At 40.1% G+C, this 17,757-nt stretch overlaps 3 protein-coding genes across 9 annotated transcripts in view; all 3 read left to right on the top strand.

Annotated features, from left to right (window-relative positions):
• The window catches only part of LOC131245471 (probable LRR receptor-like serine/threonine-protein kinase At1g07650), a 50,542-nt gene extending 44,606 nt beyond the window's left edge, over positions 1-5,936 (top strand). For all 4 annotated transcript variants that reach the window (XM_058244959.1, XM_058244960.1, XM_058244961.1 and 1 more), the window contains 7 exons: positions 24-222; positions 1,053-1,196; positions 2,394-2,512; positions 2,614-2,824; positions 2,920-3,157; positions 4,418-4,568; positions 5,309-5,936. In XM_058244959.1, coding sequence (XP_058100942.1) covers positions 24-222; positions 1,053-1,196; positions 2,394-2,512; positions 2,614-2,824; positions 2,920-3,157; positions 4,418-4,568; positions 5,309-5,683 — 1,437 coding nt within the window. In that variant the 3' untranslated portion in view covers positions 5,684-5,936. The remainder of the gene's footprint in view (positions 1-23; positions 223-1,052; positions 1,197-2,393; positions 2,513-2,613; positions 2,825-2,919; positions 3,158-4,417; positions 4,569-5,308) is intronic.
• A 2,296-nt stretch (positions 5,937-8,232) lies between these two features.
• On the top strand, positions 8,233-13,914 carry LOC131245474 (protein ENDOPLASMIC RETICULUM-ARRESTED PEN3). Of its 4 annotated transcripts, XM_058244968.1 has the most exons (3): positions 8,233-9,945; positions 13,023-13,233; positions 13,700-13,914. In XM_058244968.1, the coding sequence occupies exon 1, from the start codon at positions 8,265-8,267 to the stop codon at positions 9,675-9,677; it is 1,413 nt and encodes a 470-aa protein (XP_058100951.1). In that variant the 5' UTR covers positions 8,233-8,264; the 3' UTR covers positions 9,678-9,945; positions 13,023-13,233; positions 13,700-13,914. The 4 variants fall into 4 exon arrangements, with proteins under 4 accessions (XP_058100951.1, XP_058100949.1, XP_058100952.1 ...); XM_058244966.1 differs by lacking the exon at positions 13,700-13,914 and having other exon boundaries at positions 13,023-13,421; XM_058244969.1 differs by lacking the exon at positions 13,700-13,914 and having other exon boundaries at positions 8,233-9,934; positions 13,023-13,421.
• A 3,530-nt stretch (positions 13,915-17,444) lies between these two features.
• Positions 17,445-17,757, top strand: part of LOC131246947 (uncharacterized) — a 168,106-nt gene continuing 167,793 nt past the window's right edge. The window contains exon 1 of the mRNA XM_058247407.1: positions 17,445-17,687. The gene's annotated coding sequence lies outside the window, so the exon portion shown is untranslated. The remainder of the gene's footprint in view (positions 17,688-17,757) is intronic.

Raw genomic sequence — 17,757 nt, forward strand, 5'->3', positions numbered from 1 at the left:
GTAACTGAATTAGTTTATTGCAGGGAGAACTGGTATTGAAGGATTTCAATATCAAAGATAAAGCTGGTGGTTCTGGTCAAGCAGTTGTGAAGAATTTTACTACTGTTCCTGTGACTAATAACACTTTGGAGATCCGTTTCTGTTGGGCGGGGAAAGGGACACAAATTGTCCCAGAGCAAGGAACCTATGGCCCTCTCATTTCAGCAATTTCTGTGGACCCTGGTATGATGCGTGTTTTGTACAAGTGTGTTGTTCTCGTTATCTTTGTAGTTCAGTAAATAGATCCTAAGGACTATTCTTGGCTTAGAAAAAGTCTTGAAGTGGCAGTGTTTGCATAAGTGGTTTCTTATCTTGTTTGATTTTTACTGGAGGGTCTATTGCTTGGCTAATTTCAATTGTGTTTCATAAAAAATATGTATATATATTGGAGCATTGGACTAATGTATAATAGAGGTAGCTCTGTTCACCCTTTCTGCTCTCCCATTGTTGCTCACCTGTTGTGCCTTGCCATGTGGTTATTCGTATCATGCATCTAGTAGGTTCCAACTGTGGATTTTCTCTGTGGCAAAAATCTGTTGATTAGAGATCTTCACCATCCATATGTGGGAAGTTGGAAACAATTATCCATATCTCATCGTTTCTTCTGGGTGGCAAGGATCTTTGATAAATGGGGTTTTCTCACATGGCCAGTTCTCAATGGGCCTACTAGATTAATGGTCTGGACCACCATGTTGGGAGACAAAAGAGGCAAGCAACAAATTGCAAGGAATGTCAGCAGAATTTATACACAAGACATTTTTTGGCTTCTTAAACATAAAATATAAAATGCTTTTGAGAAGGGTACAGTCAGATTTGTAGAAGAAGTGATTTTGGTACAGTTAATTCGTTTGATAAAGTTTCGAGGGCTTTTTGAGCTTTCATATATGGTACATTTTTTCAGTAAATCAGCATTGGTGTATCACTATATTATTGACTGAATGTTTGCATTGGTCCACTTTTTTTCTTTCATTCATTGTTTGATATTGTTCTTTGTGCAGAATTTACACCTCCAGAATTTACACCTCCAAAAAGTGGCAAGGAGATCTCTACCGGCGTTGTAGTCGGGATTGTAGCTTCAGTATTATTTCTTTCTTTCTTGTTTTTGGTTTTCCTCTGGAGGAAAGGCTTCCTGGGATGCAAAACCACAAAGGACAAAGGTGGGAACTAATCAAATGCATGAAATTATAACAGGAAAAAAAAAAAATCGACCATTTTAACACACTGCTTTTGATGCTTGGCTATGCTTTTATTAGTATTAACCATAAATGCCTCAAGAAGTAGGCAATTTTCGTATCAAGCTTTGGAATATCCAACTTAAACTTGATGCCATGTTGATATGCTCAAATCTTATGTTTCAACCCTTATCAAATCATCAGCACTATCATTGTCATAACCTTGTTCCAGCTATTTTATTAAACTGTATTTTAGCACACAAAGTATTTTGCTTTCCTATACTCCTATATTCTTGTCTCCACATGTGCGTTAGCACATGCATACACTCGGATGTAGGTGTCAGGTTCGAGCTTATCTCACACACACACAAACCAACTCAAATGTTGAAGGAACTGCTTAAGTGGGTGCTTTATGTAAGGAAAATATTCTTCATTAGCTGATCATGTTGGTTAAATACCTCCATCATATTTAAATACCCTATATATGCATGTGTTCAGACCAAAAATAGTTAGGACAAGGCTATGATGATGATGGTGTGTGTGTGTGTGCACGCACTCTACTTTAAGAAAGAGTTAATATGTGCATCAAACCTTTACTATTCCTTATTTTGAAAATTGTGTTAAAAAAAATATTGGCCATATTGAGAAATTGTTATTCATTCCCTTCTAAGTTCATTTCCACTCTTTTTTTCTTTCCATGAAATACAGAGAAAAATCATTTTTGACAATCCATCATGTAGCTCAGAACGATCATGATATGCTTTGTTATTTCTTAAATGCCTATTGTGATGGGAAATGAAGGTTAAGATCAGCTACCTACAATCTACAAAAGCAAGGCTTTTTGGCATTCTTTGGAAGTGTCAATCATTCATGGAAATTTGTATGCTGTTTTTTTACCTAATAATGAATAGTATAGACATGTCATTTTTAGGCCTATTAATATATGACATTAATGCTGCATGAAGAAAATTTTGCTCTAAAATATTTATATTTATTTCCCAAGGTTTTGAGCATTTCTTTTGCTCTCTAATTAATCCTGTTTTTCAATTATGTTTCTGGTCTCATGCTCAAAAGAGCTTGCTTGTACCCCATTGTGTGATAAATCATGCATAGACTGCACCAAAAGACGTGGAATTTATCAACTTCTTTAGACATTCATGTCTAACTTTGTCTGGTGGACAGATCTCAGAGATTTAGATCTACAAATCGGTTTTTTTACCTTAAGAGAGATTAGAGCTGCCACAGGAAACTTTCACATTTCAAACAAGATTGGGGAAGGTGGTTTCGGTTCTGTTTACAAGGTATAGTACAGAATCACTGTTTATCCTGATATAAAATTACCTTTGAGACAAACATATTTCAAGAAAAAGGTAATAAAACTTCTTACATTACTATATTGCAGGGTCTATTATCAGATGGTACTTCAATTGCAGTGAAACAGCTTTCATCCAAATCACAGCAAGGAAGCCATGAATTTGTGAATGAAATAGGCATGATATCTGCTTTGCAACACCCAAATCTTGTAAAACTTAATGGATGTTGTATCGAGGGAGATCAACTATTGTTAGTTTATGAGTACATGGAAAATAATAGCCTTGCTCGTGCTCTGTTTGGTGAGCTCATTTGTTTTCGTATCATTATGTGTATGCCGTACGGATGCAACAGGAAGTAATATGACTCATTTTTTTCTTAACCGGATGTTTTGTAGGCCCAACAGAATATCAATTGCAACTTGATTGGCCAACAAGACACAAGATTTGTATTGGTATAGCAAGAGGTCTGGCTTATCTCCATGAAGAATCGAGCCTGAAAATTGTTCATAGAGACATCAAAGCCACCAATGTACTGCTCGATCGGGATCTTATACCAAAGATATCTGACTTTGGTCTGGCAAGGCTTCGTGAAGAGGAGAAGACCCACATTAGCACTCGAGTAGCTGGAACATTGTGAGTCATCATGCACAATTTTCCTCCTTGTTATGAAATGGAAACCATACCTTCATACTCTTAGTGATAGTATTCGTCTACGTATTCAGACATAAAACTCAATACATTTCTTAGTTTTATCTTTTGAACCAGCACTCTGGGAAATTGGTGAATGCCATTTGCCTGTCAGGGATTTCTCATAGGCGGAGTAGCTACAAGTTTCAATCTAAAATGGGGAACAGAATGAGGCAAGTCAACCACATAAATTGAATAGATCCACAAAAATGAGATAGAAGTTTGCATCACTAGTTTGACTTATGACATCTCAGTGGTGCCACTGACAGCCAAAATCACATCAATACCAGCACTAACTAGAACATGAGATGGTGTCTGTAATCACACAGTAAGCATTTATATAAGTACAGATTTAATGGTGAATGATGCTCATGGTTCAGGAGCTGGTTCTCCCAGGATATACTTAACTGTGCATGCCATTCTTTAATGATCAACACCATTGGATTCATTATCTAAGGGCCCACCTGATGCAACCCAAATAGATGGCCTAGAAGTCGGCCCCACATGACCATATATGTGAAGAGAAATAGCAATAGGAGCTAACAAGTGACAACGTCAAAAGACATCCACATTAATTGATTGATGTTTATAAGAGGGAAAAAGAGGAGAAATGGCGGCATTTATGGGGCTTCAGGAACATCACCATGACATCATAATGGTGTATTTTGCTGCATGCCTGCATCTCCACTGAAGTTAATAAAGTCCTAGTGCATTTAGTTTTTTTAGTATCAAGACTCCTCTCTTCTTTTTTTCCCCTTTTATTGTGCAGTCCAGCATTTACCCTCTCCCCAAAAAATAAGGTTCCTAGTCCTTTCTCAGAACGAATCAGTACTCTTTACAGCATGGGCATAAAACCTTAGCATTATTGCTTTTGGCCCTGTTTGGATTTCCCTCGGTCTGTGGATTGTCCCACCTTCATGTCATCTAGTCCTCAGAATACTGAACCAAGAGTATTTGGTCAAACCTGTAAATGAGGGTTCAATAGTCCCCACATGGATCCATCTGCGTTTTCTGCCATTTGCTATTTTCTGATTGATTCACTTGGAAATGGTTGCACACATCCAAACTGGTCCTTATCACTTGTATGGAGGCTTCTGTTGAAAATTAGTTGGCTGTCTCCATAGCAGCACCATCTTTAACCGAAGCATGTGAGACTATCATTACCTCATCAAGAAAAATAAAATTCACAATGATCTGTTTTTGCAGGGGCTATATGGCACCAGAATATGCAATGCATGGTTACCTGACTCAGAAAGCAGACGTTTACAGCTTTGGTGTCGTTGCTTTGGAAATCATCAGTGGGAAGAGCATCACAGATTTCAGGCCAGAGGGGAATCACATTCATTTAGTGGATTGGGTAATTTAGATCTCCATTCAACGCTTGGAAGTTTCGTTTTCCCAAAGCCAATGTTATAGGCTTGTGCCAAAATGCAAGTGAAATATGTTCAGCATTTCCCCCTATGCATGTGATTTGAGGTGGAAAAACATGAACCGGAAGCCTGCTTCTATCAGTTCCACTTTTTGGGTGCCCTTGCAAATTGCACCTTGTTGGCTAGGGACCCCAGCCAATGGCAATTTGGCTGTGTATCAATCATAGTTCAAAAACCCGAAAACTCGACTCGATTCAATGCTCAGCTGGGCCGGGTTAACTTGAAGGCTCGACCCAACTCAACTCAATATGTAATTATATATAATTAAAATATTAACTATGGTTAATAGTCATAAAATTTTATAAGTATTATAAAATAGAAAACCAAATAACATTGCAGAAAAACCTTTCTGTTTAGGAGCACTTTATCTTTAGTAAAGGTTCAGGGTTCAAATTTTACCTCCCTCTTGTTTTCTTTTTAATAAAACAACACCAAGTTTCTCATCCGAGTCTTGGACAGTTGCATTGAGTTGACTGAGCCTTCTAGTCGACTCGGCGAGTATTTCCAGGTCATGAGTTGAGTTTACATGCTGAGTTTCAGGTCAAATCAGTGAGTTTTAGAACTGTGGTATAAATTGCAAACTGCATCTTTTTGTATGATTTAGTGGGATAAAGGCAGATCTTCACTGTAAATGGTAAGACTTTGTTTTCAACTGTGGATATTGTAGGCATATGGTCTGCAAGAGAGAGGAAGTTTAATGGCGCTTGTCGATCCAAAGTTGGGGTTGGAGTTCAACAAGAAAGAGGCAATTGCAATGATCAATGTGGCACTCTTATGCACTAATGCATATCCAGTACCTAGGCCAGCCATGTCTGCTGTGGTTAGCATGCTCGAAGGAGGGAGTGATATCCAAGATCCTATTCCGAATTCAAGTTTTTCCAGTGATTATTTGAAGCTTAGATCCAGTAGCACTGGTTACCAAGAGTTCCAAAGCCAGAGAACGAATCCTAGCCTGGGCCAAACCATGATGGTGTCAACAGCTCACCTAGAGATGGCTCTTTTGAGTGAAGTGGATTCTCAGCCTCTGAATAACAGAGAGTAGATGTCAGTAGATTATTTTTGCTTTTGGAGTTGTGACATTGGCATCTCTCTCTCTCTCTCTCTCTCTCTCTCTCTCTCTCTCTCATACACACACCCCACATGGGCACTAGAACCCATCATTATCATTTCTAGGTGTTTGCTTAATCAGGAATTATGGCTCGTAAATTGAGAGCCAAATACAGTTGTGAGGGAAGTCAGTAATATAAATTGTAATTGTTACATTTTTAACACTAAAATTGCCATTTTTACGGTAATTTGTGGGTGAAAGAAATAATGTAATAGGATCATCATTGCAGTCAAATGTAAGTAACATCACCATACAATTACAGGAGTAAATAATCATTACCCATTTACAGCCATTTACTGTTATAATTGAATAACCAAACGGACCCTCAAGTTCAACCGGAAGCATATTGCGTAGTTGGCTACGCCATCGACCATAGTGGTATGTTGATGTAATCAAGTTATGCAGGCCCATCATAATGTATATGTTATATCCAAACTACCCATCCATTTAGTGATATTGTTTTAGGGCATGATCCAAAAAATGAGGCAGATCCAAAAAGCAACGTGGATTGAGGCTCTACCATCGAACACTTCTTGGGGTCAAAAAAAGTTTTGGATCAGTAGGATATTTGTTTTGTTTACTTCATCCATGTCTGTGTGAACTTATAGAAAGGTTATGGCAAATAAACATTATGGTGGGGCCTAGGAAGGTTTAAACGGTGGAAATCATTGTACCTGCTAGTTTTTGTGGTGTGGTCCACTTGAACTTTGGATCTGCCTCATTTTTTGGCTCATACCCTAAAAAGATTTTGCCAAATGGAATGACAGTATGGATATAATACATACATCGTGGTGGGGGCCACATAAGTATGTGACGTGAGGTTGGTGGCCTGTGGCCCACCACACAATCCGCTGCCCAACATGGTGGCCCACACAGCTCCGAAACATTTTGAAAGCTCATTTTAGGCATGATTCCGAAAATTAAGTAGACCCAAATCTGAGGTGGACAACACCACAAGTAATAGTCGTGATTGAATCCCTACCATTAAAAACTTCTTGAATTCCACGGGAATGTTTACTTGCCATCCAAGCTATTGATAAGGTCACAACAACCTACTTGAAGAGACCACACAAATATCATCCTACTCCAAGGCTTTTTGTGGTTCACAAGAAGTTTTTTAATGGTCAATTACTAATGTGCTATGGTTCATATGAGGTTTGGATATGCTCATTTTTTTAATCATGCCCTAAAATAAGTTTTAAATATGGATGGATGGAATGAATGTAAGGCACATGCATCATTGTGGGCTCTGTAGTTAGGGTCCACTGAAGCCCCTCCCTTTAGGGTAATAGGGTTTGGCTAGTGACCCAACACGCAAGCTGGCAAGAGTCAAAGCTCTATGAGCTCCACCATGATGTTTTTTTAATCCACGTTGGCTGTCTAATTTTATTTTTTTATTTTTTATTTTTTATTTTTTTAACTTTTATAGTATAAACCCAAAAATGAGATAAAATCAAAACACCTGTCAACCCCATCATATGAGACAGTAAGGATTGAATTCTTACCATTGAAAACTTTTTTCGGGCTCAACAAGTTTGGAAGCAAGCTGATATTTGTGTTTTCCTTTAATCAAGAAATATGAGACCTTATAAACATGTTGGATGACAAATAAATATTATACCGGGTCTTAAGAAGTTTTTAATGGTGGATGTTAAATTAACATTGATTGCATGTACACTCACCTGGCATTCGGATTTGCTTAACTTCTTTTATGGCTCATGTGGTAAAATGAGCTTTAAAAAATGAATGGGCTGCGTAGACAAAACACATACCTATACCTTATGATGGGTTGATAGAGTTTTGATGTCAGCAAGCTTGCCTTAAGTATGTTTTATATATACGTGCCTATCATCCCTTTTTTTCCGTTCATGGAGATGGAGGTATCTCAAAACTTAGGAAGATCTAAATCGCAGGTGGACCACACCACTGAAAAAAGTAGTGAATGAATATTAAAAACTTTTTGTCGGTCATAAAAGTTGTGGATCAATCTTGTCATTGTATTGTCCCTTCATCTAAGGTATGGTTGGCCCTGGGAAGTTTTCAATGGTGCACATTCAATCACCACTGTTTCCTTTAGTATGGTTCACTTGAGATTTGGATCTACTTAATTTTTAATAGAACAGTAATATAAAATGAGCTGGAAAAACAGATGGACGGAGTGGATATATAACACATCATCAAGGTAGGCCCCACGGTGAGGGTAGTAACACCTAATCGGCTCCTGTTTTACCAATCTCGTTAAAATAGGTAAAGTAGAGGATTCGAGTCAGTTAGATTTGCCAAACGTCCACGTGACTCAACTGGTTAGGGGTGCTGCTCACTTCCAGGCGAGTGTAAAGCTCAAAGCGTGTCGCACCAAATGAATGATCCAGATCTTGCACGAAAGCCACATTTTGGCACGTGTGGTGCAAAACCACTCGTCTCGCACGAGGACGCAGAAAAACCAAAGGCAGCTCTTACAGGATTCAAACGCGGCCTCATCAGCTTCTTATTTCTCTCTCTCTGTGGAAAAAAAATGGCCGACCAAAATGCCAATTTTGCCCCTCATCTGATCCCGCATGACCGCATCAAGCTCAACGTAGGCGGAAAGCTCTTCGAGACCACCATCTCCACCCTACAAGCCGCCGGACCCGACTCGCTACTCGCCGCTCTCTCGACTCGCCCGAGTAATGACGATTCCGACCCTGTCTTCATCGACCGCGACCCAGAGATCTTCTCCGTCCTCCTTTCCCTCCTCCGCTCCGGCCGCCTCCCTTCCACAGCCCGCCGATTCTCCAACCAAGAACTCGCCGAGGAGGCCCTCTACTACGGCGTCGAATCCCGCCTCAAATCGGCCATGTCGCCGCCCCCCCTCGCCGGCATCGACGCCTCCGTCGTCGCTACCATCCGTCCCGCTGCAGACGGGATCCCCACCGCCTTCTCCGCCTCCGACGACGGCTCCGTCTGGGTCGCCCACGGTGGCCAGATCTCCGCATACGACTGGAAACTGACCTACACCGGCACCGTACGGTCCCACCTGGAAGACATCACATCGATCCGCCGCGTCTGGCCGGAGATCGCTGGGATAGGGTCGGAGTCCGCCGCCGGGATCCACTTCTACGATTTTGCGTGCGGGCGCCACGTCGGATCCGCGTACTGGTCCGACCCAGCCGATCCGAGGGTCTACAAGGCCCTGGTCAAGTCGGTCACTGACTCGGCCGACTCGGTCTTCGCCTCGTTCGAGTGCCCGCACAAGGAGAACACTGTCCTCTCGATCGACAAGTCGACACTAAAACCGGTATCCGAAATCGGGCGCCAGAACGGTAACTCGGCGAAAGCAATGGTCGCCGAGAAGCTGACCTACCTGCCGGAACCCGGCCTGCTGTTTGGCAGCGCGATAAGCTCCGGCGCGTTCGGGTACTCTGGCTATATCCGGCTGTGGGATCTCCGTTCGGGGGGCGTGGTTTGGGAGACGAATGAGCCGGGGTCGGGCCGGAGCAGCCGGTTTGGCGATTCGTTTGCGAACGTGGATGTTGACCCAGATGAATCGGCGATTTTCAAGGTCTGCTCTAAGTCGGGGGATTTGGCAGTGGCGGATTTGCGTAAATTGGGGGAGGACCCTTGGGTTTATTTGGAAGAGAAAAATCCAAGCTTGAGGTATTCTGGGGGTGGGACGAGTAGTGTTATTCATTGTTACAAAAGGCAAGTGTTTGTGAGCAGAGAGGGGTGTTTGGAGGTTTGGTCTCAAATAGAGGGGGAGAGAGAGGTGAGAGATGTTTGTGAGAGGACTTACAGAAGGAATTTTGTGGATCGAGAGGAAGATTCAAGTAAAGGGACTATAAGGAAAATGGAAGGCGGTGGGAATCGGTTGTTTGTTAGTAGAGATGGGGTTGAAGGAATTGAGGTCTGGGAGAGCTCTAATTTATCAGGGGCCGTTCCTATTTTGTGATCAAAGGACAGCCGGGACCAATCATTTGTATAGATGAGAATGCATGATGGAGTGATCGCAAGTTTTAGTCATGATGTTGTGATGAAGGAACGCATGACCTTTTTATGTGTGTATTCAAAGAATGTACATGTGATCAAAGAACAAGGGACTGTCTGCTTGCATGTATAGAGAATGCAAGACTAAACAGTTTTGATCACACAATCAAAGGGCATGCAGACTATCTCTTGGACATGTGACCGATGATGAGTTTATTTCTGGTAAATGGGAGGTATGCTTCTTGTTGTGGCTGGCATTGGGTTTTTATTGTTTGAGGTGATAATAAATGTATCTTTTTCGTATTGACACGGGTTCCTTGTTTAGAAGCTATTACCCACTGTTGAAACAGAGGAAGGAACACTCTGTAGAGCTCATTATCATTTCATTGTTGATTCATTGATTATCGGACTATGGTTCTGTATTTATTTATTTTTACTTATAAGCTGTGTTTGTATGCACAAGTGAATTAAATTTTGAACATTCAATTTAATAAAGAGGAATGATCTGACCCAAGCTGGTGATGTTTAGTGCATTCGAAATGAGAAAGTAGCATATTGATCCATGATGTTTATGTCCAAGTCCAGCTTGGAATCAACAGGATTGCAATTTGTAATCAGTGTTGTTATTCCCATTCTATAAGACCAACAATTACAATATCAGTTTGATATTGCATGCAAATGCAACCCAGGTGTTTTTACTAGGGAGGAGGAAGGTGGGTGTCTAGGACATGTCCCACCCATGGTCATTGGCTGCTATGTTAGGGCCCAACAAAATGGGTGCAGTACAATGAAGTAATTTCAATATGTCAGGGTGGAGTTTGAACCTGACCCATTACCACTAGGACAAAAGGCTCAACTTGGAGTAGATGTGGCTCTGATGTAATCCTTTACAGCCTGTGGTACCATCCCTTTGAGATTTATTAATAGGATGTTTCCAGTCTTTTCATTGTATTAGAAGAACCATTACTTTATTTGGAGTGGTTAGAAATTGACGAATACAAATGGAGAAATCTGAATGTAAGCGTGGCTCTGGTTCAGATTCCTTTTCATAAGGCAGGTTAGAGGTTTTGTTTCAAACAAACAGCGAAGGGAAGGATGTTGTGAAAGATCTATGACTCTATTGGTGTCTAGCACAGTTTATGAACCAAAACATACATAATCATCACTTATATAGATGTCTCCTATTTTTGCCTAACCCTCAGGTAGGTGGGACAGGGCTATGATGACAATGGACTTACTCTTTTCTCCTTAACATGATATTAATGCTTGTGACCATGGTTCTTTCATTAGTTGGATCTTTGGCACCTAAATCAGTAAACTTCTCGGACAACTTGCGTCTAGGATTCCCTCTCCAAATTGCTGTGAGATCATGGGCTTAGTAGGAGATGTGATGCTTGTAACACCCCTTTCTTCATTGACCCTTTATACATCTTATCTGCATCCCATCTTTGAGTGTAAATGTCTTTAATAGATTGATTGCGAAGGACCCTCCCTCTCCCCTCCATCTTGTCAGCCACTTCTTGGCTCTCAAGCGATGTCTGAATGACAAAAGGTTAGTCATTTCTGAAAGCTAACAAGCCCAATATTATGCCATTTCGATTTTTTTTTTTTTTTGAGTGACGTACAACAGATTTCAGAAATAGATGGTTAGTGTTAGAAGCAATGAATATTTGGAGGAGTATATAAACATTTAAACAATCTCTTATGGCTAGTTGATGAATATTTGGATAAATCTTATTTTCTGACTTTTCTAAGCATTTGTTGCTCTTATCGAAGCATTAGTTAGATCTTTATTATAGCATGTGTTGTTCATATTTATTTCGTGCTCGATTATCTATTTTTATGAGATTTCATGGATCAGAAGGCAGAAGGCACATACCGAATTTGAAACTTGTTCTTAATTTGGTTGTGTGAATCCACATCTAACATGTAGCTGTCAGTTTGTTTTCTTAGTTCCAGTAAGCACAAACTTGGTTGAACTTTTAGTTTTGTCATCTGTAAAAGTAATTCCATTTTTTTTTTCTTCTCATCCTTGTATTCTAACCTTTTGAAACTTCTAACACTCTAGCTTCTGATAGGTTTACCTGTTAGTCAAAATAAAGAAAAGGATGTCAGTAGATTATAATCATGCTGTACTTTCCTTATATGATTCTTGAGTGCAGGTTCTGTTGGATATTAATTATTTTCATAACTTTTTTTTTTATCTCGCCAGAAAATGAACGCGAAGGAAGTCATTGTTGGATGGTGATTGTCACTCCTATAATCGATTACGTGCTTCTAATTTGATGTTAATCAAATTATGCTAAACTTACTCATCCATTGTGTTATGTTATCTTAAACATGTGTTAGACATCCTTTTTTTTTTTTTTCTATGACTGGAGGCCAACACATATACATATTGATATATGTATGTTGATGGTTATATCTATGAGTTCCTTATTGGGTGGTGCAGCTTCGATGTGTCTCAAGGGTAAGTTTCGTAAAATTTACCACATGAGTAGTGAACTATGTTTGTGACTCTTGAAAGCTGCAATCTATACTGAATGAATGAGAATGTAATGTAATGTTATGAATTGATTCCTGTGAGTCAAACGGTTCTTACTGAAACATTGTTTGTTAAGCTAACTTCTCCAAATGTGTTTTACTTTCTTTTGATTTCATGTGTGGACCTTTTTCAGTATTTGAGTCCCAACACTGATATCTTTTTTCCTGATTGCTATAATTCAATGTGCGTGTTTCAACTTAGTTGCTTCTTACTTTGTCGGCATGACTTCTTGCTGATGTTGAGTTATTCGATTTTGATTCATGTTATTTATGATGTTTGAGTAAACTGTTTGGATATGTATAGACTTAATGTACATGGACAAGATACTCGATCATGGTCTAATAGATGTTTCATAATGCACTATCCTATAAAACATGATACCTATATTCTGGAATGATTGGTTTGTTCAAAGATTGCTCTCAGATTTGTCAGGTCAACTCAAAACTGAACCCACCTGACTTGGTTTTATAACTGAGTCATTGAAAAAATGCCAAGTTGATTGAATCGATGAAGAACTTGTTTGACTAGGTCGAGTTGACCTGCCCAAGCCTCTTTGTTAGTTTTAGTGAAATCTTGATTTCAAGTAGTGTACCAACATATATAGGACGTGGTGTCACAGAAGATTCTTGCTCAAGATCATCTTCAGAGAAGGAATTGGGCTTTTCCAAACATTTGCTTCATGTGTTGGGAATATGCGGAATTGGACTGTATTTTTATATAACCATGTGGCTTGAGACATGATCTCAATTTTCTGGTCATTTTCAGGTTTTTATTGAGTGCTTCTTCAGTATGAACCTCATGAAAGGTCGTTCGGCAGAGATCTTTAAACCTGAAGGATGTTTGATGGTACCCTCATCCAATGTGAAGGACACAATCAAGTTCCCTCTTGTTGGGGCATGGTCTCGAAGGAGTTCAAAGATGTCTTGGTTTCGGAGTTCCTTCATAACTTGAAGCAGTAGCAACTACGTCTCAAAAGGTAAGAAGATCAATGTTTGACATCTTCCTGGTGATTGGAATTTAAATGTTAATGGGAGTTTTGTATTTCAATCCAGAAATTTCTGGTATCGGCCATGTGGTTAGAAATTTCAAAGGCATCATTACAGATTTTTCTGGGTCATTTGGCATTGGCAACTCAGTCATGGGAGCTACCAGTGATTAATATTAGGACTAATATAAACGTCTGCTTATTGAGAATGGTGACTCAAAAATGCTATTGCTTGGGCTTGTGACACATGTTTGGTCCCATGGGAACAATCTTTTCTTTTCAATGAGATCAAAGAGAGGGTAGCCTCCAAGATAGTTGTACACTGCTTTTTGTTGCTTGCACTCTTACAACTTGTATTGCGGAGGAGGAATCAGGTCCGCCACATTGCTCTTCGTGTGGTGTGCAGAACACTCGCTTTTTTTCTTTCATTCATTGTTTGGTATTGTTCTTTGTGCAGAATTTACACATCCAAAAAGTGGCAAGGAGATCTCTACTGGTGTTGTTGTCAGGATTGTAGCTTCAGTATTATTTCTTTCTTTCTTGTTTTTTGGTTTTCCTCAGGAGGAAAGGCTTCCTGGGAAGCAAAACCACAAAGGACAAAGGTGGGAACTAATCAAGTGCATGAAATTATAACAGGAAAAAATAAAAAATAAAAGTCGACTATTTCTAATACACTGTTTTTGATGCATGGCTATGCTTTTATTTCTATTAACCACAAATTCCTCAAGAAGTAGGCAATTTTCATGTCAAGCTTTTGAATCTCCTACCTGAACTTGATGCCATGTTGATATGCTCAAATCTTATGTTTTATCCCTTATCAAATCATCAGCACCATCATTGTCATGACCTTGTTCCAGCTATTTTATTGAACTCTACTTTAGCACACAATATTTTGCTTTCCTATATTCCAAAATTCTTGTCTCCACATATGCATTAGCATGTGCATACACTCAAATGTAGGTGTCAGGTTCAAGCTTATCTCACACACTCACAAACTAACTCAAATGTAGAAGGAACTGCTTAAGGGCCTGTTTGGTTGACACCTGTAGTTCATCTCATTGTAGAAATATCTTACCATTAACTAAAATGAGATGAACTAATTTTTTAGGTGTCAACCAAACAGGCCTTAAATAAGTCCTCACGCACTGGTGAGGAATGGTGAGGAATGTATGACTTGAAAAGGAAGGACTTGATAGAGACAAAGAACACCATTCAACTATTTATATACATTTTTATTCATACATATAGGCATTCTAGTTATTTTAATTAAAGTTTTCTATTTTAATCTTATTTATATATAAGATAGACACACTCATATATATTGTTTTTCCACTCTTATACTTGGCCCAATCCAGATTAAAACTGAACCATTCATTCTATGCAGAAGAAGTGTGTTGGTTTGCACCACTGAAAAAATGGTGGTGACACAGGAGGCACTGACTTGCAGCTGTGCAGACCATTGATATTATGGGCACCATTGTAAATGGCATATACATCTAAAATCACTCCAATAAATGATTGATCCTAACCATGCATTTCTTGCTACCAAGTCATAATTCTTCAAATGTACCCATGGCATGGTTCAATGGAGATCCAGACCGTGAATGGAGAGTATACTGCTCATTATTTCAACCACCCTATCACTTTGGTAGCCAGCCATAAATGGATAGTTAGGGTTAATTGATCACAGTGTTATGAATGATCCATCCGCAATGGACACATGACATGGATGGTCTGGATGGATGTATGCCGGTGCTACATGTGAGAGAATGAGTCACCACCATTTTGTTAGTGGTGCAAAACTAAACGGTGGAATGGGAACGGGTTGGGTATTGGTCTGGATCAGGGCTAGCCCAAGCCCAATCCATTTACTTCCAGCCAAGAAATCTTGCCCTAGCCTCACTTGCTACCGACCCTGTCCCGACCTGGCCAACTTAGAAGTTTCAAGCCCAAACCTGAGCCGACCCAACCCAGCCCATTTAAATTTTAATGGAGTCAAGCTCGAGTCAACCCAACCCATGTTTAAGAATGCCATCTATGGTGTGTTTTATTAATTCAGTACTCATCTTCATCTAATATCTCTATTATTTTTCCTGTTCAAGAGGATAAAAACTCAGAATGGCTATTTTCTTATGGGTCAGGTTGGGTCACCTGGCTCAGTATATCAGTATCTTATATGCAGCGGGTTAATCAGTGGCCAACCAATTTACTTAAATGGCCTAATTTTCGGGACATCTAGCCCAGCATAACAATGTTTTACATGGGTTGGGCCATACTTGAGCCCAACCCATTTACTTAAATGGGCTAATTTTCTGGATCAATCCTGACCTGCTACCCAACCTGACATGGAGTGAACCTGGCTTAAAAGTGAGCCAGGCCAATTGGCTAGTTCACCCACCTGACCCATTGCCGCCCCCGTGTCATTATGAGGTCTCACCCACAACTAATTTGTAGATGAGCATACCTGCAATTAATAAGGCTCACCTTTGTGCGCGCATGGAATCCAACCAGTCCAGCAAAGTTGTCCCAACAGGAGAATGGAATTCTCATGGGATGTCTTTAAAATTAGGCCAATCCAATCACTAGGTTAACCACGCACATGAAATAATGGACAACCAACAAATTCACATGATAGCCCACCTGATAGTTGGATCAATCTCATTTTGGTGGTGTTCCATTTTCATGGTGAGAAGCTACTGTACAGGTTAGATGCCGTACAAAACACCACAGTGGGCCCCATGTACTACTTAGTAAGATTTTCTCATTTATAACTTAGTTGCCTGTGAGACATTCCGGTTCAAACTAATTAGTTGAAATAAACCACTCATATTTAAATGGAGGTAGGTAGAAAAGACTTTCAGGGCATTTGGATCATAAATTTTCATGGTGAGAAGCTACTGTACAGGTTAGATGCCGTACAAATCACCACGGTGGGCCCCATGTACTACTAGTATGATTTTTTCATTTATAACTTAGTTGCCTGTGAGACATTTCGGTTCAAACTAATTAGTTGAAATAAACTACTCATATTTAAATGGAGGAAGGTAGAAAAGACTATACGGGCGTTTGGATCATAAGCTACTTAAGCTATTTATGCCTCAATTAACTTATCTTAGTTTCTACTTATTAAGCTGAAGTGATTAAGTAACCAAGATAAACTACTTGAGGCACAAATAGCTTAAGTAACTTAAGATTCAAATGTCTCCTTGATGACTTATGATTTAATTGAAGGTCTTGCCCTTAATAGAATAGAACAAGAGATTATGATATATATAGCTGAACCTAATTAATTAGAACACGGCGTAGATGACGATGGCCTTTCTTTGCCTTTTGGCTAAGATTGGGTAGACATCCCCATTTTTATAGTTCTAAGTGGGAAATTTGGTAATGATTCACTGCTCCATCCATTGGATTTTTTAATGTAGGCTTGGCCCACGCTTGATAGATGAGGTCGGCAGAGCACCAAATATATATTTCCATCAATTGGGTCCCAATCCATGGATGGCCCACCGTTGAAAATTATAGCTGCAGCTGGGGTTGGGCTCAACCCGAACTCGACTAACCAGGAGTAGCTGGCATGATTATATTCACTCGAACGAACTTGACCCGGGTTAACCCAACTCCCATCCTTGAGAATCTGGGTCTAACACCTTTGTAATCTTCGTATCAATGGTTTGGATCAAGCTTTACTATGTTAAGAAAATTAAATTGGGCTGGGACTCAAATTACCTGATGACAAAAACGGACGAATGGGAACTCTGGATTAGGTGGTAACCCCTCCAGTACCAAGCACTGGGAAAGCTCTGTGGGCCCCACCAGGAGATCCAAAGCTCAAGTAGACCACACCACAGGAAGCAGTGGGGACAGTGATGCCCCACCGTTGAAACCATCCTAGAGCCCACCAAGATGTTTATTTGCCATTCAACCTGTTCATGCAGTCACATGAACCTGGATGAATGGAAAATATAAAAATCAGCTTGATACAAAACTTCTGTCACCCACAATAAATTTTCAACCGTAGGCATTTAATTGCCACTCTTTCCTGCGGTGTGGTCCACTTGAGCTTTGGATCTACCTCATTTTTGAGCTAATACCCTAAAATGACCTTAAAAAATGGATGGACAGCATGGATAAAACACATACATCATGGTGGGGCTCACAGAACTTTGACCAATACGGAGCTGGTAGTGGAGGGGTCACTACGGAATCCGGGTCCACAAATGTCACAACCGAAAATGGTGAACGGCCCGTACAGTTGACAATCCACCGCAGCGGATGATGCAAATGATCTTCTACCACGTGGCAATTTTGGAGTAATCCAATAGGCCGTATATGGACATGGCCCATTTACATGGACGGCGTGGACCTACTTTCACCTGCCACCCCCGTTTGAAGAACGGTTCTTCCCAAAGGTGTGCCGGTCTCCGTCGACCCAAATCCTACAGGTCAAAGAAACCATGTTTAAATCGCAGACCATCTGTTTCTGTTATTCACTCCGCTATTTATTTATTTACT

This window comes from Magnolia sinica, chromosome 5, assembly GCF_029962835.1.
Source record: "Magnolia sinica isolate HGM2019 chromosome 5, MsV1, whole genome shotgun sequence".
Taxonomy (NCBI): domain Eukaryota; kingdom Viridiplantae; phylum Streptophyta; class Magnoliopsida; order Magnoliales; family Magnoliaceae; genus Magnolia; species Magnolia sinica.

Excerpts from the sequence above, each read along its gene's own strand:
- LOC131245474 (XM_058244968.1), top strand. The coding sequence starts at position 8,265 with ATGGCCGACCAAAATGCCAATTTTGCCCCTCATCTGATCCCGCATGAC.